Source organism: Rhynchophorus ferrugineus, unplaced genomic scaffold (assembly GCF_030347505.1).
Source record: "Rhynchophorus ferrugineus isolate W39M unplaced genomic scaffold, kcgeb_rfMv2 rfM8, whole genome shotgun sequence".
NCBI classification, from domain to species: domain Eukaryota; kingdom Metazoa; phylum Arthropoda; class Insecta; order Coleoptera; family Curculionidae; genus Rhynchophorus; species Rhynchophorus ferrugineus.
Genome location: NW_027472587.1, coordinates 15842769 through 15867076, shown reverse-complemented (window position 1 = coordinate 15867076; position 24308 = coordinate 15842769). Strand labels below are relative to the sequence as shown.

At 35.1% G+C, this 24308-nt stretch overlaps 2 protein-coding genes across 8 annotated transcripts in view; one reads left to right on the top strand and one right to left on the bottom strand.

Annotated features, from left to right (window-relative positions):
- Positions 1-12849: 12849 nt before the first annotated feature.
- LOC143201262 (tRNA (adenine(37)-N6)-methyltransferase) lies at positions 12850-14781 on the top strand. The gene is made up of 4 exons (XM_076412211.1): positions 12850-13010; positions 13071-13886; positions 13943-14174; positions 14233-14781. Exons 1-4 carry the CDS (start codon positions 12940-12942, stop codon positions 14431-14433), a joined length of 1320 nt encoding a protein of 439 aa, XP_076268326.1. The 5' UTR covers positions 12850-12939; the 3' UTR covers positions 14434-14781.
- Positions 14782-14805: 24 nt separating this feature from the next.
- Positions 14806-24308, bottom strand: part of cyst (rho guanine nucleotide exchange factor 18 cysts) — a 33637-nt gene continuing 24134 nt past the window's right edge. For 4 of the 7 annotated variants that reach the window (XM_076412199.1, XM_076412200.1, XM_076412203.1 and 1 more), the window contains 14 exons: positions 23890-23946; positions 23584-23827; positions 23316-23526; positions 22692-23233; positions 22478-22635; positions 22323-22420; positions 21813-21833; positions 20654-20832; positions 20327-20587; positions 19978-20264; positions 19743-19923; positions 18149-18422; positions 17825-18096; positions 14806-17763 (listed from right to left, as the gene is read on the bottom strand). In XM_076412199.1, the coding sequence (XP_076268314.1) occupies positions 17557-17763; positions 17825-18096; positions 18149-18422; positions 19743-19923; positions 19978-20264; positions 20327-20587; positions 20654-20832; positions 21813-21833; positions 22323-22420; positions 22478-22635; positions 22692-23233; positions 23316-23526; positions 23584-23827; positions 23890-23946 (2992 nt within the window). In that variant the 3' untranslated portion in view covers positions 14806-17556. The remainder of the gene's footprint in view (positions 17764-17824; positions 18097-18148; positions 18423-19742; positions 19924-19977; positions 20265-20326; positions 20588-20653; positions 20833-21812; positions 21834-22322; positions 22421-22477; positions 22636-22691; positions 23234-23315; positions 23527-23583; positions 23828-23889; positions 23947-24308) is intronic. The other 3 variants (XM_076412201.1, XM_076412202.1, XM_076412204.1) reach the window with 1 other exon arrangement.

Sequence of the window (24308 nt, the reverse complement as noted above, 5' to 3'; positions counted from 1 at the left end):
GCCGGTTAAATAATGCGCCAAGCATTCCTCTTATTCGAAAATGAGTCAGAAAGATCGAAAACAATACGGGAAAAGGCAAAGATCATCAAGAATAGTACAAAAACTCGGAAAGTTCTTCTTAATGATCCGAATATTTCAGTTTGAAATCATTTAAGCAACACGTTCAGCAAGTTTACAGTGAGTCTTATACAAAAACCTGAAGCTTTCCTGAAAATTCTATTGGGACAAGAATTACAATCTCAGCATGCCACTCAGAGCCTTGGTCTCGTAAAACAGACAGTGGAAAACCTTTTATCAATTGCCAACACCTTGTTTTAGGCTGAGGCTCATTTTCATCTTAATGGAAGGGTAAGTAATGAAATCGAATTACAAAAAAGACTTTATAAATTAACGCTTTGTCAGTACTATAGTTAAAAAGTTTTATTGGATTGATTGATTTGGATATACTGTTTGTATTTTCTTATATATTTTTAAGGTATCCTTTTTGCCAATGAGAGTTTATCTGGACAGGACCTACGTGCTCCGAACCACGGCCCTCGGCATTAAGCCTATCGACTGGTCAGTGACCAACTTAGAGACCATCCGGTCTTACCCAGCCTGGTTACGGGCGTGACTGGGATGGTAATTACTTGTCGGCATTTCCATTGTTGCCTACAAAGACCATTGTTGCCTATAATTACAATCAGAAACCTAAAGTGCATCTATGGCCCAGCAGGATTTAAAATCGTGAGTATCGCAGCAGTAGGAGGACAGTCCTGTCGCCGTAACATTGTTGTATTGTTTTTATTCACTGGTTTTATATGATATTAATGAACAAGTTATGTAGTTCTGAATATTGTCAAACTACCGAACAGGCATTTGGACGAATTCCAACCAGATGCGTATCTATGCTATTATTTATTTAATTTTGCAAACTAGATTGATTCTATAGTAAATTCATTATTTACATATAGACAAAATTGAGCCTTACAAACAGTAAAATTTGAAAAATTGCTTATTGCCCTATTGGCAATAAGTATTTCTTATGTCCATATTATATATACATGGCATGTTTAAAATCACTTCATTAAGCAATCTTCTGTATAAAATATTATCTTAATTAATTAATCTTATTCTAAAGCTTATTCTAAAGTTTACATATGGCCAGTAATCAGATCAGGTGGTGTTAAACTTTTTAGTCTACGCACTTCAATATCACGTCGCATATTTAGCTGATTAGCGAGTACACTGGGATGCACTGACACTCTTTCGAAGTACTTAACACAAACACGTTGAATTACACTCGTTATAGGTTCTAGAGGAATATCGCGTTGTATCAATTTATTTGAAATATAGTACGGAGCATCAAAAATGGCACGCAACACCTTATTTTGAAACCGCTGAATGATGGATATATTAGATTTGCTAGCGGTACCCCATAGTTGGATTCCATATGCCCAAATGGGCTTGAGTATAGACTCATACAGCAATACCTTGTTATCTAATGATAACTTGGATTTGCGCCCGATGAGCCAATACATTTGATATAATTTTAGTCCCAGTTGTTTCCGTTTAGAGAGTATGTGCTCCTTGCAGGTTAGGCGTCGATCCAAGTGCATACCAAGATATTTAACATGCTCTGCTTGGGGGAGTTGACGATGATTGATATTCACTGATGGACATGTTCTTCTACGCAGGGTAAACGTTACATGCGTGGATTTTGTTTCATTGGCTTTAATGCGCCATGTCTTCAACCATAATTGTATTTGCTCCAGGTGGGTTTGTAGGTTTATTGATGCTGTGACTGGATCTTCATGGGATGCCAAGATTGCTGTATCGTCTACATATGTTGCCACAGTAGTTATTTTTGTGGTGGGTAGATCAGCCGTATACTCCGTATCTTGCGGAACTCCTGAATATATGGGATTTAATGCGGTATGTTCATCGCATTGATTTACAATAAAATGTCTTTCAGTGAGATACGATTTTAGTAGCTGATAGTCCGGATGAGAGAGAAGTTTCTTTAGTTTAACCTGCAAGCCCGTATGCCATACTTAGTCAAAAGCCTGAGATATATCCAGAAAAGCAGCCAAACAATATCTTTTGGCGTTTAGGTTCTTCGAGTATGGTGCGAAAGTGGTTTGGTCTTCGTAAGTAGATGAAGAATGTGTATCTTCAGTTACAAATTCTCTATTAAATAATTGTAGCCGCACATAAGATAAATTATAACTCCAACAACAACTCTCAATAATGAATACAGCTCAAACGGTAGATAAAATACACATTATAATTTTATGGTAATTTTCCGGCATAACCGCACGACGAATAATTCTAATTTCGACCTTGTTTCTCATTGATAAAAAGCCTACGAAAAGATGTTTTATTCATAAGGACAACGGCTCGAAAGGAAGCAATTTGGACGTTTTTTAAGCCCCTTTTTGCTCTAGTTTCTCTTGTTTTTTGCCCCTCTACTAGCGTGTTTCCGAAAAGTAAACGCCCGATTTTTTAAAACACAATTTTCCTTCGATTAATAGGGTACAAGCATATTTTTATACAGTCGCTGTAATAATTTTTATTTTTACGATTTCAATGTGAAAAAACGCAGTTAAGATATATTATGTTAAATTATAGTAAATGAGAGCAAACTGACTACTAATTGAAAATGTGGTATAAGTGCTACACATCATAGGTTTCACAATAAACTCTTCACAGTGCTCTTTACTTCTATATTAATGTTTTTGTTAAATATTATCTCTCGACAAGACATCTCTGTGCCCTATTTTTGAGGAACCATATTTTAACTAAACACTACTATTACAAAATAACACTTACAAAATTACAATCTGCCCAAATTATATGATTTCCTTCCAATCTAATTTTACCTTGAACAGAGTTTCGTATCGATACTAAAGCGGATTCATGGCCATAGAAAGTCTTGCTGTGTATATGATGAGGTCAGCAAGGTGTAGTGTATTATGAGCTACTAAAACCGAATGAAGCTGTTACAGTACATGTCTGCGATGTCAGATGAACAAATTCAACTACACATTGTTACAAAAAAGACCAGTACCTGTGAGTAATAGATGCAAAGTGATACTCTTAAAGGATATTCTGAGGCGCCCAGCTTACGAATCAGAATCAGCAAGGTGTAGTGTATTATGAGCTACTAAAACCGAATGAAGCTGTTACTGTACATGTCTGCGATGTCAGATGAACAAATTCAACTACATATTGTAACAAGAAAGACCAGTATCTGCGAGTAATAGATGCAAAGTGATCCTCTTAAAGGATATTCTGAGGCGCCCAGCTTACGAATCAGAATCAGCAAGGTGTAGTGTATTATGAGCTACTAAAACCGAATGAAGCTGTTACTGTACATGTCTGCGATGTCAGATGAACAAATTCAACTACATATTGTAACAAAAAAGACCAGTATCTGCGAGTAATAGATGCAAAGTGATCCTCTTAAAGGATATTCTGAGGCGCCCAGCTTACGAATCAGATTTAGCGCCTTCTGATTACCATTAGTTCAGATCTATGCAGCATGGTTTGGCTATGGTTGCGAAACGCTGAAAAAGTGCTAAAATGAATTATTACTTAAACAACATCCTTCTTCTCACACGGTATTGCCATCTTGCCAGAAATATCGGAAAAATTAGTAGAAAATGAAAAATATTTCTATTTATTTATATTGTAAAAATAAAAACAATTCTTCTAAATAAAAGCAAACTTCGCCACCGAAAATTAGCTTTTCGCATTATTCCTTCAATAATTTCTCATCTTGTATCATCTTAGGAGGACCTAAGGTCCTGAATATTTACGTAAGGAAAGTAACGATGATAACTGAATGTTCCGTTAAAGCTGCAGACATATTGACCAAAACCGGTGTGGGAGGGTTGGTTTCCCCAAAAGTTCAAGAATAGCAGCAGTATGAATTATTATTTTATGCTAGTTATTTACTTTTAGTTATGTTTGGTATATTAGCAATAATATCAATATCTTTTTCTGTTGGCCTACCATTTATGAGGTTTGTGTTCAGTCAACACGTTTGTCCTGAAGGCCGAGATCACCATTATTACAGAGGACAATTCAAAACAAAAATGCGGGTGAGCCTACCTTGATCGTTTTTGACTTTTTGTTAATATGCGCATTAATATTAAAAAAAAACAAAAGCATTTGCGCGTATATAACCAGATTTAGGCCCTTACGCTTCAATAAATCCGGTTCGAGGCTACAACGAACAATAAATGTGCGAATGGCGGAAATCAAAATACCGATCTTGCTTTTAATTTGGCACATTTGTTGCTGTTGGAGATTAGAAAGGAACAACGCCCGAATAAACGGTCCCTGGCGCTTTTTAGGGCACCGCCAGGGAAACCACATCCATCAAGTCGGTGGATAAACAATCGGGATGAAAAGTAATTTTAATTAAAAGCATACGTCAATGCGATAAGCGATGAGCAGCGGACGTGCGAAGAATGGCCCATCTTCAGGTCTAATCATATAGGCTCTTGGCGATGTATTGTAGGAGGCCTTTATGATTAAATAACCCCCGGTTGTGATTAGGAAAAACATTTTTTATGTACACAATGTATGCTTAATTGTTTTCTGCATTCTTTTTCTGCAATCTTTTAAACTAATTAGGTTTGTACACAACTGTAAAATATTTTCTTCTATACATTTTTTATGATACCATAATATTACATGAGCTTAAAAACGGATAAATATTTTCGAAAATAGTATTTATTTATTTAGTAGATATTCGTCAATATCCGAACGAAAGAACTTTGATACCTTAGGGATAAGAACTTAATGAATGAATTATTTGCCAGCAAAAACTCCAAAAGTATAAGAAAAAAACTAAGATATTTTTACGGTATTTTCCTTCGGCATTTTTACGGTCGGTATTTTTTCTTTTTTATGAACTATGCAGTAACAATTAATCTAGATATTTTGTTTTGTTTATAAATTGATTTTATCAAAGTATCTGTAATTGCTTAACCACTCTCAATCTCTGAATGTTTAACTTCTAGTGACACCTTGTGGATGCTTTCGCTGAAGAATTTTGCAGAGGTTTGACAGGTCCACCAGTATCAACAGAAATCTCAACTATGATGCGCATGGCTCTTTTATTGGAAGAACCATACATTCAATATCTAACAAATAGTTCTGCTTATTTTATATATAGACTATCTAAAATAGCAGTGAAATAAAGAATAAAAAAGTGTAAAGAAATCTATTTTGTCTAAATTTACAAATAACTACATTTGTTTAACAAATCTTAACCAAGATTGCTTAAAGAATTTTGTTGGATCTATTAGGGCTCATGGAGGTATAAACAGCATCCTTTACCTAGTATATTCGAGAAATCGAAAGGGCACATCATCACTTCAATTTTTTCACATCATTCTCCCGGAGAAAATTGTAAAGAAGATGAACATGTTAGATAACTTATATTCTTTTTTAACGGGAGATCTAGTACCACTTGAGGTTGTTAAATCACCAGTTGAATATATATTTTCACTCCCAGAGAACTTTGCTCTGAGAAAAACAAGAGTCTAATATTGTGTTTTTGTCTTACTTCAGATATTTAACAAAACTTTTAAAAAAGAGACAACATGCAATATTTGTCTACATTCTATATCAAGTAGTTCAACAGATTAAATACTCTAAAATCTAAAAATCTTTAAAAAACACATAAATTTTTAGTGTTTCAACTGTCCAATCCATAATGATTTTCAAGACCAAATTTTAAGTTATTATGAGGTGTGATTGTATTTTTGGTTTAATGAAATTAATGCAATAACAGGGAAGCATTTAAAGTTTACCTTCAATATTTCAAGATAAGTTAGAACTCTAATAGATCCCATAAAGTTGATGGCACTAAACAAATATGGGAAGGCATTATAGAAGAATTATAGATATTTTAATTTTGCCTAGAATAGAGTTCATAATTCTTGTTTTTTGCTTTTTGTTTATATATGTTTATATTATTTACACTTATGTATATTTGTATATGATTTTATTTTAATAAATTAATTTTAATTAATAATTAAATTTGATTTTCATTTAAATACTATTGGCCAATAAATGTGACGTCACAAAATAATCAGGCAAAATGACAGACCAATCAAAGCAAAGTATTTTCCTTATAGGTTTCTACATAACTATTTTAAATTAACCAATCAAATTCACGTTGTCAGCGCCACGAATGATTGAACTAAGCAAAACTTTACCCCACTACTTGTCATTGGAGTTGCACACCCCCGGTTACCTCTGGTTACCTAATTGTCAGAAATATTAAACGTCATACTAACCTACAAATCGTGACGTTTTACAAATTGGATTTTAATATTGACAATTTATTAAAAACTAAAAATTAAATTATACAGTTATACCGATTTTTATTTCGGCCGAAACGAGGAGTTTATTAAAATGAGGTAGACACGGACATATATCGGACATCAATCTCATATAAAACGCATCAAGCCGTACGAATAAAATTCATATTGACGTTCTTGTTCCTCGCTTTTATAACATCCTCGACGATAAAACCCACAACTTGGCCGCTACGTACTCCAAGAATAGTTAACGATCATCGAGAATAAAGATTTTTATTACTGTCGAGTATCTCTCCTCCTTTTCGGCGGGGACTTTATGTGTCGTATACGTATATTAAAGAACCATTTACATCTCGGCTTTTTGTCAACGATATATACGCACCGTCGAGTCGAGAGGATTTAGTTATGGGCCCATAAAAACGACATAAGCCCAAATATGATATCTAATAGGAGCCGGGGTGTTTTTATGGGAATCGGCGAGGCCGATTAGTATATTTCCTTTAAATCACTTAATTTACAACTTTCTTTTGTTCCCCGAACGTGAAAACAAAAAAGCTATAAAACGGGAGTGGAACATAACCACAAAATAACGAAATTGAAATATAAATAGATGATTTTGGTCTCTGGTCGTCGTAAATAACAGAGAATGTTGTAAAATAAGGCATCCCATATTGAATAAAAAATGTTAATAATAGAATAATAGTCAAGCATGACGGGCGTCAAATACTTACCATAGAGTTGTAGCGACTGCTACGACCCCTTCACGCATTCACGTACAGCAAGTTCAAAGGTTGGCAACGCCGGTGGATTGGTACCATGAGGTTCCCGGCTATAAAAGACCACCACGACGACGTCTCGCTCTTGCTCAGGGTGAGGTTCTCCATAGGAACCATAGAACACGTCAACACCTTGAAAAAATCTCTACCCATCCATAAACCCCGGTAGTAAACAAACTGCGACAGTCCCAGTCGTAACCCAGGGTCTCTGTCGCCCGCAAAACAATCATACCCCGAACCCGAACCAACATCAGCCGAAGACCATTTAGTTCTAGCCGGTCAGTCTGGTAAAAGAAGTCTTTTCTTTTCTTTACCGCCTTGTAGCAGTACCACTTCCACAGACCACATGTATCATTTAATATCGAAATAAACCAGCATTTCTTCAACCAGTGACAGAACATTCCCACAGAGTATATAAATAGGCGAAAGCGAGGAAATGTTTTGCGTGGTCATTCAATGCTGACTCTGGGACCATTTTTTTGATTGGTTCATTTGAATTGGCCTACAAAGGCATTTGATTGGCCCATTTCTGTAACGCGATTGTTTGGTTCGGTTTGTTTACGACGCCATTTTTGTGTGTCTGACACAATGTCTTAAATATAATCACTATTACTTGATTATAATGTATCTACATCCTCAAAAGCATAGTGTATCCAGTATATATGCGAAAATAAAAACCAGACGTAGTTTTTTTTGGAAGAACAACCCAAGTTAGCTAGTTTAAGCTAGATTAAGGATGTAAGTATGACTTAGCATTGCTTTTATTTGGTACGTATACAATTATTTATATAAAGCAGTTGTGTTTATATATATTATTATTTACAAGAATGTAAAAGAAGAAATCATGAAAATACTTGACACGTTTAAACACAAAATGGGGTCCAAATGGGGTGATAGCAAAATGTGATTGTACTACATGAATTTATACATTTATACTACATGAAAATAGTTTGTTACCCTTTAAAAAGTTGTTTGTAAAGTGCCTTTTTCAAGGGCACAATATTTTGGCTTAAAGCTTCTTAATCGGGATACCCTTTTCAACAAGGGTGTTAATAAAATACATTAATACAAAATAATATAATACAATTTGTAAACCAACAAGATGAGCTTGTTTTTTTATCATTTTTAATTATGTCATGGATTAGTTTTTTTTTCTATGATTAGGAATATGTTTAATTTTTATTTAGTACTTATGGTTGCTGTACATTTTTAGTTTTTAGGTTTCGTTTAAGTTCTGTTGTATTGTCTATATTAATTATAGTATATTATTTAAAAATAGCAATTAACATATTAAAATTCGATAAAACATTTGTGGGGTATGGAATAACCATTCCATAGAAAAATTCTATTCCTTTTTGCAGATCCATTCTACTACAGAAAATTCAAATATAAAAGTAATTCTAGTTCAATTAAAATTAAACTATAAATTGCATGTTAATATTGCATGCATCATTGGAAAATATCATGTCAAATCAAATATCATAAATCCTTTCCTCTCTCACAATTTATACAGGAAAGGGTTCATAGATCTTCGTCTGACATCACGAATTGAACAAAACAGTCGAACCGTGCATTTGACTGAAAATAGTAACTACTATTATCAGTCGCTAGTTTTTTAACTATCGACTGTTTTGACTATTTTCAGTCGATAGTTCCCAGCGCTAGTTTTATTATAAATATAAAATAGGGTTTTTTCATTTTGAGTTTTATCGGCACTAGAATAATTTTAATATGTATTGAGAACTGTGAAATAATCTCTTAAAGCATCTTCAACGATGTCCTTCAAGTAAAATAACTGTTAACCTACAAAATGACGTTTAAAATCTTAAAAATATATATCGAATTAAAATCAATCACATCGCAATTTATGTCGGAGGACAATAAAGAGCCCGTTATCCAAAAATAAACTACTTCGCTTCGTCTTGCCCAAGGACGAGATCGAAAAGCAAATGAACAAAATTAAAACCAATAAATATCAAAGTTAAAAAGAAGGCACTTGAAAACTTTCCCAAAGCCCTATTGATGTTGCCCTCCTTTATCCCGAGATATTTCTACCGAAGCTCGAACTTTATCAAGTAGTCGAGGAGACTTTTCTTGAACGATCCGAAGGCCCCGCGTCATTCCCTTCGTCGATCAGCTCCACAACATTGCCAATTCCTTTTTCGGATCGTTTGATCGTCGATAACCTTACATTTTATATATATATTGTACGTCAAAAAGATCCTAACCTATATTATTAAAAATTTTACATCAAAAGCCGACCGTTTAGGTTAGAAATGCTTGATATGAAATATGCTTTTGTAAATGGTACGGCAACCAATAATACAATATGTATTTTGAAATAAGTCACCCAAAATTATATGTTTTTTATTTTAATAATAATCATTATGCAGTAAAAATTTATTTAATACTAATTTTAATAAATTTAATGACAACAACAATGTTAAGAAGCTGTCAAATATCAGTTATACTCTACATTAAACACACAATAGAGACCAATAAAAGGAAATGAACACCAAATTTTGTCACCAGAGGACAGGCGTTTTGTGAAGACATTTCCAAAAAATCATATCTAATTTAACAATTGTTATATTTACAAATATTAAACTTTTTTATCTAATTTTATTTTTAATGGTTATAATTGCGTCCGTTTAACTTCTTTACAATTTTGACGCTGACGTTTTCGTTCAAAATTTTCGAAAGGTTATGACTACTATCGACTATTCAAAGTTATTTAGTACATACGTCATCTAAATTTGTGACGTCAAAATGTCGGCGCGTCACCTCTGAGTTTTAGTTCAGTTTGGCTTTGACATAAACAAAATTTTAATCTAAATAAAATGATTGAACAAAAATGTTATTAAATATAATTTATTTTAACATTATAGTACATCTAAAAACTACAGTTAATTATACAGCCATAATAGTTTATTGGTTAGAGTTATAACCTCTTATCACTATAGCTTTAAAAAATTTTGCATACGTCTGACAACCGGACGACTTTGACAGGCTCATTCGTTTACGCGTTTGAACTAATCAGACAGCATTGTATCTCTTTTTAAGTGAAATAAAATGACAAGAAAAATATTGTCCGATTCTAAAACGAATTTACAAAATGCGACAGGCAATACATCAAACATCTTGATGACGTATGTACAAAACAACTTTGAATAGACTATACGTTTATATCGAGACGAAATGTTGTGTATTTTGAAATTCGGAACATTAAATTCAAACGGTTCATTCGAAAACGACAAATGTCCGAAATTGTCCGGTAGTAAAATTGAAATAATAAAAATGAAACGAAAAAAAAAACCGTAAAGTTTTACGTTACGGGATCAAATAATCGGCTGTGACGTAAACACCGGCTTATGAGGGCATAAAAAGGAAACGATCGCCTAATTACGTCATGTTTACTTGGATAGCTCAGTTAAATTTATAGAGGTAGGTTCGTTAGTCCAGAGTGTTTGTATTAAAAGAGAAAGAAATGCCATAATAAGAATAATGAAGTCGAGAGGGAATATTAAAATGACGCAGTAGGCCATGGGTATTCGATAACAGTCGTTCATAAACTAAGGAAAGGTCGGGTATATTAATCGGTAAGGATCTAATTAAAATCGAAAGGGTTTTGATTCCTTTTTAACATAAATTTAACAACAATACGTGGATACATTCACGATTTCTCTGAGGTGGTCAAAAATCAAACACATTTCAACTTACGGCCAAACCGAATCGAAGCACAACCAGCAAACGTACGAATGCAATACGAGCATACCGGAAAACTTTTTCCCCGTCCGTCCAGGACGCTGCATCACGCCAACACATAATCATCGGCTACCCAACGTTTCCCCCAGCCCGAATCTATTGTTTCTATCTCTCGTCGCCGCTTTGACGGGGACGAGCAAGGTTCCCCGAATAAAACTCGGTTTAATTGGTTTTTCTTTCCACTTTCATTTTTATGTCTTTGTACTTTATACGTTAAGTTGATTGTCCGTCTTCTGTCCGTTAATGTACGTTTACGCTGGAACAATATCCCCCATAATGTTAAGTAATAACGACGACGAATGACATTTACTAGAGTCAAAACTCGAAAAAATCAGACGCTTTTACTTTAATTATTTTACACAGACGATGATATCCAGAAAAACCCGTCTTACACCACTGCATACTAAAAATATTTAACATAAAAATAAAACAATACCTATTTTCCAAACCGCAAACAAAAAGACAACATTAATTAAAAATCCCACTAGAATTTCTTAAGGTAATTTGTTCCTTGAAGATAACATTAACTCGTCGAATCTGCTTAATTAACTTTGAAACATCTTGTACTCCTGCAATATGTAGTTCGTATGCTCACCCGGCAGCAAGTGAATTTGCAATTTATATAATGGAAAAACTTTTAATTTAGACGCAAGTTCGCGCAAATGAATTGAAAATGCGGTTATATGACGAACTAATCCGATTCGTTTTTGACTGCTAATAGTTAATGACACTTACTGTCACCTTCTGTCAAATTTTAGGACATATACTTTCCATTTTCAGTTTCATTTGTTTTTAAATATAATACTAATGTTTTATCTGTAATTTTAAATGACAAATGACTTTTATTCGATAGTTATTAACTTAATCTTATAAAATTTAAAATTACATAGTGTACAATTGTATAATAAATTAATCTCATATGCAGGATACGTACCGCATCAATGTTCATTGTCCATTACGTTTAATTAATTAGGGCGATTCCAAATTTATGCTATAAGCATGAACAGGTTATTTTACAGCCAAGTACACGACCCAGTTTCAATTTGACATTTCAATTGATCCAACCCTAACAAGATAAATGTAACTCATCGTGTAATATAAGTTATGTTGCTCTTATCCTTTTGCTAATTAATATTAAATGCGATATTATTTTGTTATTTTATAATGTATAAACTGAATAACTAATCACTCACTATATACAAAGAAGACGAAATTAAAAATCGCATTCTGACATATGTCACCTAAATCAATTTGATGCTATTTATTTTTGTTTTTGTACAGAATAAAACTACGAAATATCAAACAAAAATCAATCAAAGTTTATCTAATTTTTATGATATTAATTTTTATACTCATTAACTAAGTTTAATCAAAAGAAACTTAAAAAATCCTACTTAAAAACAAGGAAATTACTTTATAATCTAATAGAAGTTTATTTTAATCTTTCTCCCCGAGTCTAATGGCCATTTAAAATCGTGCTTCTACTCGACCAAAAATTATGAGGCAAATAACAATCCCTCTTCAAGTTAAAATGAGAAATAAGGAAAAATGGATGATATTAATAAAATCGCAGGCCGTAGTTAAGCGGTGCCTGTTATTAAACGCTCTAAAACCCATCCGAAATAACATTCCGCCTGTAAATTTGCATGCTGAAGTATCGTTAGAATAAGGTAAAAAATATGTTAAACAATGCAAATTTATTGTGCAATATTTTATGTCCTTAAATTATATTGTTTCGAACGATGTTGTCGTATGCTTATTTTAAAAATCCCGCCAGTATTCCTTCTTTGAATAAATCTGGCTTTTTATGCATTATTTGTTATATATGAAAACACGTTATATAGTTCTAGGCAAGCTCAAAAGAATAAAAACATGAAACTAACAACATCACATATTAATCAGTGCATTTAAAAGTCAGCATTCTAATATTTACAAAAAAATATATTTCAAAACATTTATTACAAAAATAGACATTTTTAAGAGGAAGCTGTCAACTGTCTAGTAAACTTAACCTCATTACTACAATAATAAATAAAAATACATTTGAAAAAGCTAATATTTGTTTTTTAATTGGAAATATGACGGATAAAAAAATCGAACAACTGCAGGAGCAGCTTTTATTAGCAAGGAGAGAAATACATAACCTTCGGTATGTGATACTGTATAACTGTATATTAAATATAATATGTAACAAACAATATATTTTAAGGCAACAACTGTCCGCTTTAAACCACGTACATCAAAAAGACGTTAAAAATATTTATTTAACGCTAGACAGATGGCAATGTAACGAATGTAGAAATAGATATGAAACTGAAAACAACTCTACTACAGAGGGTAACAATGAATTCAAATTTAAACCAATAGGAATTATAAGCACGCACTTTCCTGAGAAAAGAGGGACACCAAGACAACCGGGAATTTGTAAAGATACTATAGCAAAACTTACCTTGAATAAAGAGGTTTTTACAAATCCTTATCATGCTTTAGAAGGGCTACAAGAATTTTCTCATATGTGGATATTATTCCATTTTCATAAAAATGAAGCTACACATGTGAGAGCAAAAGTAGCACCTCCAAGATTAAATGGGATCAGAACTGGTGTTTTTGCTACTAGATCACCACACCGTCCATGTCCTATTGGTTTATCCTTGGTGAAAATTGATAGAATAATGGATAGAGTAATTTATTTTAGTGGTGTTGACATGATAGATCAAACACCAGTATTTGATATAAAACCTTACATCCCCCATTATGATAATCCAGGATTATGTAACACCCTAAACATCAGTGGAAGTGGTGATATGATGGATAGTACCATAGAGTCAGATAATGGTTCCAGAAATAATTCTTTAACAGAAGAAATTGCATTTGATAGTTCCCAGTTGCAAAATGTATCGCAGAGCAGAGCCAATGTACCATCTCCTTCCACCAGAGAGATGGATGGTCAGGAAAATGAAAGACAAAACCAAAACCTAGAGGTGCACTCTCCAGGAAGTGTTAGAAATGAGATTGCATTTAATAGGTAACATCATGGAACCTAAGAGCATCAAGTTACTTTACATCAAAAACTAATTTCAGAACCAGCTCAAGAATTGGAGAAAGAGAAGCTCCTGATGGAGAAGAAGAGGAATCAACCAACACACAAAGTACCAACAACACAGTACCCATTCAAGGAGCTCCCGCATCAGGTCCAAGCACATCATCAGGACATGTCCGTATTCCATCTTGGATTGATCATGCGCCTGTATCTAGACTAAATGTTAGCTTTAAAGAAAGAGCGATATCCCAGCTACAGGAGTTAGGTCCAGAGGTGATCACAGATAACATAATTAGTACAATTGATATTAATATGAACTTACTTTCACTAGGGTGAAGAGAAACAAAAGATTATCACGAATGTATTGCAGGAGGACCCAAGATCTGTGTATTTAAGAGAGAGATGGGGAGGTCATTGTTATGTGTTTAGAATAGCAGAATTATATGTATCTTGTAAATTTAACGATGGTGACCATTCTGTTATTGTTTACCAGATATTTCAGAATGAAAGACAAGCAGAGGGTGATGACTAAAAGTGCAATAAGTTTTAATATTTTTTGAGTAAACAGGTGCAATGTTTTTTATTTATCATCAAGATTTTCTCAGTTACATTAACTCAATTTTGATTAGAAATAACTCACTGTTTAGTTATATAATAACTCTTATGTATAAGAAAAAAGTCTAGTTAGCATCACAGAAAACAATTGTTTTCAGAAATTACTCATGATATTTTATCCTATCAGCTGTCTAGATTCTTAATATTTACTGTTTTGATTGGGTCAGAGCTGAATAGTGAAACATAACTAGATTTTCTGTTTATTAATTATATTTGTTCTTCGTATAAATTTTTGCCAATAAACTACTAATTTTTTTAAGCTAATGTTTTTGATTGCAAATAAAAAACGTTTCTATTTTGAATAAAATGTATTTACATTCAGTTATCTTATATACAGATTATTATTCTATTACAATATTTTGTTTTTGATGAAAAAAAGACATTTTTTAAACACAATATGGAATGTTAAAAACAATAAATACGGGTGTATACAAAAAATAAATAACTAGTGATGTTACGTAAATGAGTCGTAGAATTATAATAATGTTAAAATACTGAAATAATACAATCTAGGGAATTATTCACGTTTCGATTTATAAACAGCTCTAAAACAAAAACTTTTTACAAGCTGTGGAGTGTTTGGGTCTGCGTGCGTATAACGATAAGTTAAGAAACGGCAGTCTAAAATAAATAAAGGTTAACACAGACGAAACATCATTAACGAAAAGGAGCCGTCAACAATAAATACAAGTTAATATTAGTCGAAACTGATTTGATTAACACTGAGACCTACAATATTCCATTAAGATCGACGATTGAACATCAAAAGGGTATAATTTTAAATATATACTCCTTAAAATTACATTTCAAGATACTCAGTCGACATATAGTTCATGTTATTGCAGTAGTTTTACAGATCGCAAATACTGACGCGCCCCCATGTCTGACGTGAGACGGGGGTTGAACTTTACATTTCAAGGCAAAAACAAACAAAACCGAAACAAGTAATAGCATATCGGTAATCTAGAAAACAATTGAAAAACGATATTCGAAAATATCTTCAACAAGGTCGACTAGAAAACAAATGATTCTAGCCGCAAACAACTGTATACTTATTAATATAGAGTTATAATTAAGTGTAAAGAAACCGTTCTTCGAGTCAAAGAAAACACGAAGAAACCTACATTATTACGTCATGCTTGCTTTATCATCACCAAAACGAGACTAAACTTTGGCAACAAGAATTTGTTGATATATATATAAATAGCATTTTAATGGAAGCATACAGTATATATGTATAGAAATAGGAAAAAATGAGCAACTTTTTTTACAAACATTATCTTCTACTCAACTAAAGAGAATATTCGTTTGATTTTTTTTGTTAGAAGAAACCTTTTATCTAATGACCTCTACTCCTCCGTCAAGTTTTGTTTCCTAAAAGTTCCTGATTATCTAAACGTAAGAAAAATAGATATAAAAATACACTTTACAGCTACTAAATCTGGTAGGTTTCAACAGACAGATAGGCCCTTTTTTGTGTTTCGAAACAAACAAACGAACTGATACTTAACCGCATAGAATTAGAGTCGTTACAAGCTTCGTGTGTTGTGGAAAAATAGAATTTATATAAAATATAACAGTATCTGATCTAAAATCAATCAATCTAAGATTTCTCAACTTTGAAACATTAACATCGTTTTTTTTTTCGTAAAAAATAGATCACGTGCATTAAAACTAGTTTTACACTCTAATCATCTTCATTAATCCTGAACATGTTTTTTTTAATGTTTCTTTAAATATATTCAGTATAATTTTGGTATCTAATAAGACACAAGTCATCATATAATCTACTGCATTCCGTAAAGACATGAAAGACGTGTTCGAATATATTAAAAATATTTTTGGCTGAATCTAAAATAGAGTGAAACGCGCCCAACTGTACAGTGGGTGAACGAAAACCGTGTGATTCCTTCTGCGTTCTCTTCGTCGCGCTTTTTTTACTGATTAAGAACGTTGTCTGCAACATGAAGGAAGCTTGTGTCTGGGGAAAATTGAAATACCATTATGTACAATCTTAGATCTAAGGGGGTGAGGGGGTATACAGGAGGAGAGTATCGCTATGTATTGTCACAGAATTTTTAGTATTAACACTACCAATTACTCTCATAATGGATGAATCGAAAAATAGAGATGGGAGGGGGCTCGATTAAACCCCCCCAGGTGTATCGATAGTACACAAAAACAAACGCCTACTAGAGCAATTGGCGATGTCTCCAACACGCACACTGATGCACATAATCACATGGTTTAATATTGAACAATTTTTATTGAATCATTATTGAATGTTAAGAGACATCAAGGGAGAAACAGGCGATCGTCATGGGATTCTGTAATGGGCTTGTATGATCTAAAACGATTCCCTAGAATATTGGCGATAATGTGCAACAAAAGAAAAAGAACGACATCTACTACAATCTATACGACACAGACTTGCATATTACAGCATGACTAGCCTGATAAAGAGACATTGAGCTGGTATTGTCAGAGATTCTTATTTCCTAAAAATATATTCGTACTACAGCAATTTGAAGGAACAATCCGTAATACGGACTGAATTTCAAGGTCAAAACAACCTGCCCAAAATAGTTTCAATTTGCTTTTCGAGAAATGTAGCTTTAAATCTAAACTTATCAACTATAAAACAACCTTTATTACCATTTTTATTGCACATGTTAGTCGTCAGCGTCCATAAAGAATGCTTTCTTTCGCAAATTCTACGAGTCGAAAGGGGTAATTTTAAAACGTCGTTTTTAAATCAGGGGTAATTTCTCTTCGGAAAACAAAACAACAAAAACGAAAACAGCTACTACATCTAAACCACAGCCTCATTGAATGATTTTTTTCAAGCATTCCGATGTTTTTTTGTTGTCGTTGGCTTTATCGACGCTGAACATTCAACCTACTGAGAGACAGACGGAGGCTTTGTGCAAAAACTCGTCATGCTAGTTAACTTCATTGTAACTATGTGATCGTTTTAAGGTTTCTGTTACACCTTGCTCTTTATTAATGAAGTGAGGAAGTTGGTGGCTTTCCAACGTCGTCAGAAATATATCACTTCTTCGTCTTGGGAGAGAGGCTGTTCCCCTCTAACCTTGAATTTGTCAGGTAGTTTCGGATAGGTATGGGTTCGTGAAGCTTTGGCACTGCTAGGACTCTGGCACTGACTGGAAGACCCTGAGGAGGGCGGCGACTGCTGCATCATAGCCGGGCTTGAGCCCGTGCGAAAATGCGAGTGTGTTGTTGGTGTCTAGGACAAAAATTGGTGTAAATATTAAAGCGTATGTATGATTATATCCGGAGTTACTCACCGATTCTTCTGATGGCGGGCTGAAACTATTTTCCGATAACCTCTGATAACCGGCGGTGCTAGTTCGTCGAATTTTTTCATCCTGGCTGAGTTTCAACGGTAGTATCTGTTGGGGACCACCGCTGGACATCAATTTGGACTCGGAACCCCCCGTACTCAGCCTCGACGCCAGCTTCAGGGGTATCTGTTGTTTCACTGGTAAGTTTTGGGAGACTTTCTGCTGGTTCGTCGCTGATATCAGATTAAGTGGTAACTGTTTGGACTGAGTATTACCTACAGAGTAAAAAAGTTGAAGCAAAGCCCAAGCGAGCTAATTTTAACTCACTCTTTCCCCATTTGCTTTCCTTGCGTTTCTCGCCGACTGACGTCAGGTGGGACATGGAGCTCTGCGAGCTCAGAGCCGAGGTCGCCGACGACGTATCCGACGACTGGGGACTGCTCTCCTCGGAACTATCTTTGCTGCTATCGTCCAACTGACCAGCAACAGGAATTGCAACGTTCGGCGAAATCAACAAACCCTGACTGGTTAGTACCTCCATTTTTCGATATAGCTGGTCCCTCTGCTGATTTATGTCGTTCTGTTCAGCTTGTACTTGTTCCTGGAAATCACATTAGAAAGGTAGTAGGAAAAATATTCATCTGTATGATGACAACAACTCGTAAAATGCATCAGTTTAAGTTTACTTTGACCTATCATACACTCCTTGGTTAAGTTATCAATAAACCACATTGCTAAATATAATTCTGTTTATTAACGATATTTGGTTAACTCTTACGTTATAATTTGTTACAATATTTATTTAATTTCTCTATGTTCCTTAAAATAAAAACCAAAATTGAATAAGTCATATTGTAATAAGTCATATAAGCAAAATTATATAATAAATGCGACACATCGAAAATATTTGCTTCCAAAAAAGTTAATTAGTGTCGGTTTTTGCGAACCGTCGCTTTCGAAAGAGATGTAAGAGGACGGGGGTAGTGTTTTTCTTTAGTGTCCATTTTTCTATATTTGCGGCGAATTTATTAAAGTAAGAGAAAACTTAAAAGTCAAGACAAAAAATGGACTCCACATGTGTCATATAACTCTTGCAGATATGTTCTGGAGAGTGAATTTATTTTCTTTTCTTATTGTATGGAACCATTCATTAAATTATGTATTACGTCTTATTATAGGCTGGTGAAAAGAGAACAATGAAGATTGCAGTGCCAAGAATTTGGAGAGAACCAAGTGACCATCACACAAATTGTTATTTTTGCATTATAAATCCACTTAAAGGTAAACATTCAAAAACATCTTATCCTGATCTACCATCAACATACGCTCCAATACCCCACACAAAAAAAACATGAACCTGCTCCTCCAGTATTGAAAAATCAACTACTCTCTCAAGGTAGCAATCCAACGCGGACTTCATCTGTATCTGTACATTCAGAATTCGGTATTGAATGTAAACCAAAATTACTACACCTTGTCAACTCTGAAGATCTCAATCACTTAATAAGAGATTTAAATTTTGCAAAAATTTTTATTAGCATCGCGGTTAAAAAAATGATATTTACTCAGTTCTGGTGTTTGAAGATTCAGTACACTGAAATCATGGTGGGGAATTATAATTGAAGTTTGATAAGACAAACTTCTGTTGAATGTGATAGGAAAAGTAAAACTGTTTATTTTTAAATATTTGGACTCTATTTTAAGACAAATAAATTATATATGGAAGTTTGTTACATTTTAAGAAATCACTATTATGTAAAAGTTTTATGTATTTTTATTGAGTTGGTTTTTGCCAATCACACATAAAATCAAATGTAGAACTTATTAAGAATGTTTATTATTTACTCATTTATAAACCCATTTTTTTTTCATTGTCATTTATTAATTACTATTGATCTAGTGTATAGTGCTATTAGATTACCTGTAATCTAAGCAATCCCTGTCGCTTTTCCTCAATTTCCTTTTCCTCCTGTTCTTTCATGGCGGCCCACGAGGCTTTCTCTCCGCTCAGTTTGTCCTGCAAGTTCCGCAATTCTTCCAGTTGCTGGTTGTGTCGATACTGTTTATCCGAGCCTTTGAGATTTGCCAGTTGAGCTTGTAAACTATCAGAGTAACGAAATCAATATCGAAGTTCAGTGCAAAGTGGTTTAGAATACCTTCCGTTGGTAGTCATCAATTGAGATATGATGCACAGCAATGTATACACGTAGTGACTGAGTTGGATAGCTGCAGTTTGTTGTTCCCGACCCAGCGACAACAAAGCCGGGGCGTCGGGTGGCGCGTTGAGTTGTTGCACCTGCGGCTGGGAGGCCTGCGCTTGGATCTGCTGCTGCTGTTGTTGTCGTTGGTTTTGCTGTGGCGATTGTTGGCTTTCGTTATTTACAGATGATCCGTTTATTACAGGTTTTCCAGATATCACACAATTTCTATAAGGCAACCGTTCCTGCGAACCGACAGAATATTTGACAAACAAACTCAACGAACGCGCCAAATAGTCGAACTTACAAACAGTCTTGAATCGCCAGGCTTCAGATTCTCAAAATCGGGTGAGGTGGCTGGCGCGGCACCGATAGAACTCTGCAGCAATTTCTTGCTTGCGACGACCTTGAGTGGCGCCTGATTATTGTCGAAGCCGCCAAATGTTTCGGCACGTTTCGGTAGAATGGGTGAGACATAAGTTTCGCTGTGGTGTTCTCCCGCCGAACTGACGCTCCTCGACAAGTTGGTACCGGTAGCGTAGAGAGAACTAGCCAGCTGACTTACTTCCTGAGTTAAAAACCAAAAACACCAGATTCCATCGGCCCATTAGATTCGAGGAAAACATTAAATTACCTGAACAGCGGTCAAGACTTCCTTCCACATCAGACCTGTGTCAGCATTCTCATTCACCAAGTGTCGATAGGTTGGCGGCGATGGAGGTTCCAGCCCCGAAGCCTCCAAAAGTCGTAGCTGCAGATGCATCTTCTCCTCCAAGAGTAGGGCTTGTTCTACATCGTTTTGTCTTAATAAAGCTGTAACCAGACAAAAATGGTCACGTTCTTGTATCAATCCGTCGTCGTATAGTAACAAGAACGATAACCACATGCATAAATAGGAAACAAACACTTTTGATGATCAGGTGAGTCAGGATGAAACGGGATTAGTAACATATCAAAAATAAATCGGTGTCACACTGCTTTAAAACAAGCTTCCAATATTTTTTGATAATTCAATATGGATCTCGTCCATATTTCCCATGCAAGCCATCTCAGAAGCTCTCTCTTGTCCTTTTTAGGTAAAATATCAATCGTATACACCCGAAAACTGCTGAATTTTTATCAAACTGATACTAAAAAATTATGAATTATCGAATCTGAACAAGATTAATTTGAAAATAAAAAACCTTTTATGAAGATATGTTAAACACACAATGTAAAACCCCTATTTTTATAACAGCTTCTTTAAAACGTTTTATTATTTAGTACAAGAATTTATTTATAAAAAAATACAGAGTTATTTAAAACATGTAAGGATTATGATCACATCTCGATATATTGTAATTGAAAGAAGTTTTTATTAGATTTTTTTTATCTACTCATTATTTAATTTAACATATTTCATTAAATTTAACATGTTAGTATGAACTGTTATACTGTAATATTAACTGTTTTAATATTTACTAAATACCATATATAATAAAACTGTAAAATGAAATAAAAAATACTAAGGATTACGATCAATTTATTTTTGACGTTTTTATTAGTATTAATTATTTGATGTTTTTAAACGTCTGGTTATTCACTCCAAGACAATCCTTCAAACTAAACACTCACCCTATAATACCCCAACTACCCATAAACACCCAAACTATTTAGTAACCTCTATCCATTTGGTAAAATTGGTATGACCTAGAATGACATGCACTTATGGAAGAGATACAGGAACAAAAGAATTACTGATCGGGTTGCAAATAGTCGCAAACATGCACGGTTACGCTACTTGGAATGGTTACCTTCGATGTCCGTATCAGCTTCTGTACAGCACAGATGACAAAACAATATACACTAATTTTAATGGCGTTCGATGATAGATAGTTCGTCGTAGTTTTCATGCAATTTATACGAAAACGTCCATCGGTGATTTTTACGAAGAACGATTCGTAAAAACCACCTGAATGAAATAGTCAAATGTGGAGAGTATTTACAAGAACCACGAAGAAGTTTCATGGATTTGTTTGACTAAGTACCAACTTGTACAGGGTAAGTGTGTAGAGGATTTTTAAGATAATTATACACTTCTTACTATATACAAGCTGTGTAATCCGCATACACAGCTAAAAGTATCCAAAACTGTTAAAAAAACCTTTTGGTCTGAAGTTGAGTTCTAATTGGGACAAAATAAGACGTTCTTTTTATCAATTAATGATGTTTCTTATAACGGAGTTATATTGAATGTAAATATGGATACTTTTAACTGTAATTAGCGCCTCCACCAAAATCACATCAAATATAAAAAAGCTCACCAATTAAATTGCGGACATGGTGTTGTTTGTCTTGCTGTTTATCTTCCGCGGACACGTTGGCGGCTTCGTCTTCCTCCGGACAACTTTGGACAGCCTCTCTGCGGAACAATGAGGTATTAGATACGAGTTTCTACAGTTAGTTCGAGTTAATTCACCTGATGGCCTGTATCCAGACCTGTTTGTCTTTCGGTTTGTGGACTTTCAGTTCAAACATCTCGGGATCGGCGGGATTCGATGAAATCAGATAGATGCCTCGTGAATCTTGGCCCGCCTTCTCGCGAACCAGGAGTTTCTGAAGTGATACCACTCCAGCCTAGGGAGAAGAACTGCGTTGTTATCGATGCAGGTGTTCGGGGACGCGATACTTGCCTTATTTTCCGGAGTGAAAAAGGTGTACTTGTTGGAATTCTCCTGTAGAAAGAATAGTACGTCCGAGAGAACAATGACGAGGACGACCTGCATCTTTCCCCGGCCCTGCATCAACATGGCGACGCCCTCGAACTTCAACGAACGATTCCCTTGCAGTATGTCTGACTTCTTGAACTTGTGACCGCGGTGGATGGTGGAGGACTTGGCGTCGATCCGATGGTAGATGTCCAATTTCCGGTCCTCCTTCTCCTTCTTAGCTACTTGAGCGTCGACCTCGACCAGTATCTCCTTGACCAGCGCGAGAGCTTTCTGCAGAGCCTCCTGCTCTTGTCGGTTCTCCTTGCTGGTCTTGATCAAGGGCTCGATCAGTAACGGATATTTGGTCAGACGCTGGGTGACGAACAGGATGCATTCGGGAATACCTTTCTTCTTCAGCAGGGGATTGGTCTGACAGTGTTTGACGAATTCCTCGAGTTTGACGTCATTTTGCACGTAGTACTTGTACATTTCCACGGCGTCTCGATGTCTGCTACAAAACTCTCCTGTAATACAAATCATGGTACTTATAACAAAGGAAAATTACGACACATCTGGTAATAGATCTAACTCGAAACACATACTAACCATAAGCCGACTTCAGTTTTGCGGCATTTTCGTTTGAAAACTGTTCCAATAGGATATCCGCGATCGAGTTGACCACGGGACTTTCCCTCTGCCTCTGTCTTAACTTCGACAGCAGTCCCAGGTGAAGTTCGGTGAGATCCGCCAATCTAGGAAACATTCTTTCTAAGCCCGGGCCCAAATTGAAGTACTTCTGCAGTCCTTCGACAAATATCTACAACAATCTCGTTGAAAAAGCCACCGGAAACCCCTCGTCGAAATCACCGCCTACCTTCTGCATGACCAACAATGTCATGCAATGGTGTTTCTCAGTCAGAATGAATTCGTATATGTGCTCCTGTCGCTTCACTTCCTTATCCTTCATTTTCCTGGTCACTTCCTTGCCGGCGTGCGGCGTCCAAGTATCCGGCTCGTTCTCGTGAAGCCCCAAGCTAAGATCCGAACACAAATCCGAAGCGGTGACAGTGGTGTCCGACAGAAACTCCGACTGAACCAGGGCGACATCTTCACCAAAGCTGCGTCCATCAAAATTGGATTAGAAACAAGTCCAGACAGACATTCGCGCGACAAAACTTACTTGGTGGCGTCATGATGACCGTGTGCATCGCTATCCTTATCGTCGCAAAGAATTTGGCTGAAACATCATCGGACTCGATGAGAAAACATTTCGACTGCGCACCAACGGACTTGCATAATATGGGTATTCGAAAGTACAACGAAAATCAAAATAAAACTTCACATCCTTGCGTGATTCGTGTATAGGGTAGTAGCGTAAAATAAAGACAACGAAAAAAATAAACAGAGAGGTGGATGAGCTCGGCCTTACATGCTAAGAAAGGTAAAAATAGAGATAGTTCCAAACAAAATCGTCTATCGACTGAATTGATATGTTAGTCAGACTTTTGAACACTTGTCCTAGCAGACAGTCTCGGTTTCGTCAGCGTTTTAATCATCAAACTACTTTTATCGCATATACTTGTCACATTATATATCAAT

Coding starts and splice junctions, on each gene's coding strand:
- LOC143201262 (XM_076412211.1), top strand. CDS start 12,940: ATGACGGATAAAAAAATCGAACAACTGCAGGAGCAGCTTTTATTAGCA. Junction 13,887..13,942: donor AATGAGATTGCATTTAATAG/GTAACATCATGG, acceptor AACTAATTTCAG/AACCAGCTCAAGAATTGGAG. Junction 14,175..14,232: donor TACAGGAGTTAGGTCCAGAG/GTGATCACAGAT, acceptor TACTTTCACTAG/GGTGAAGAGAAACAAAAGAT.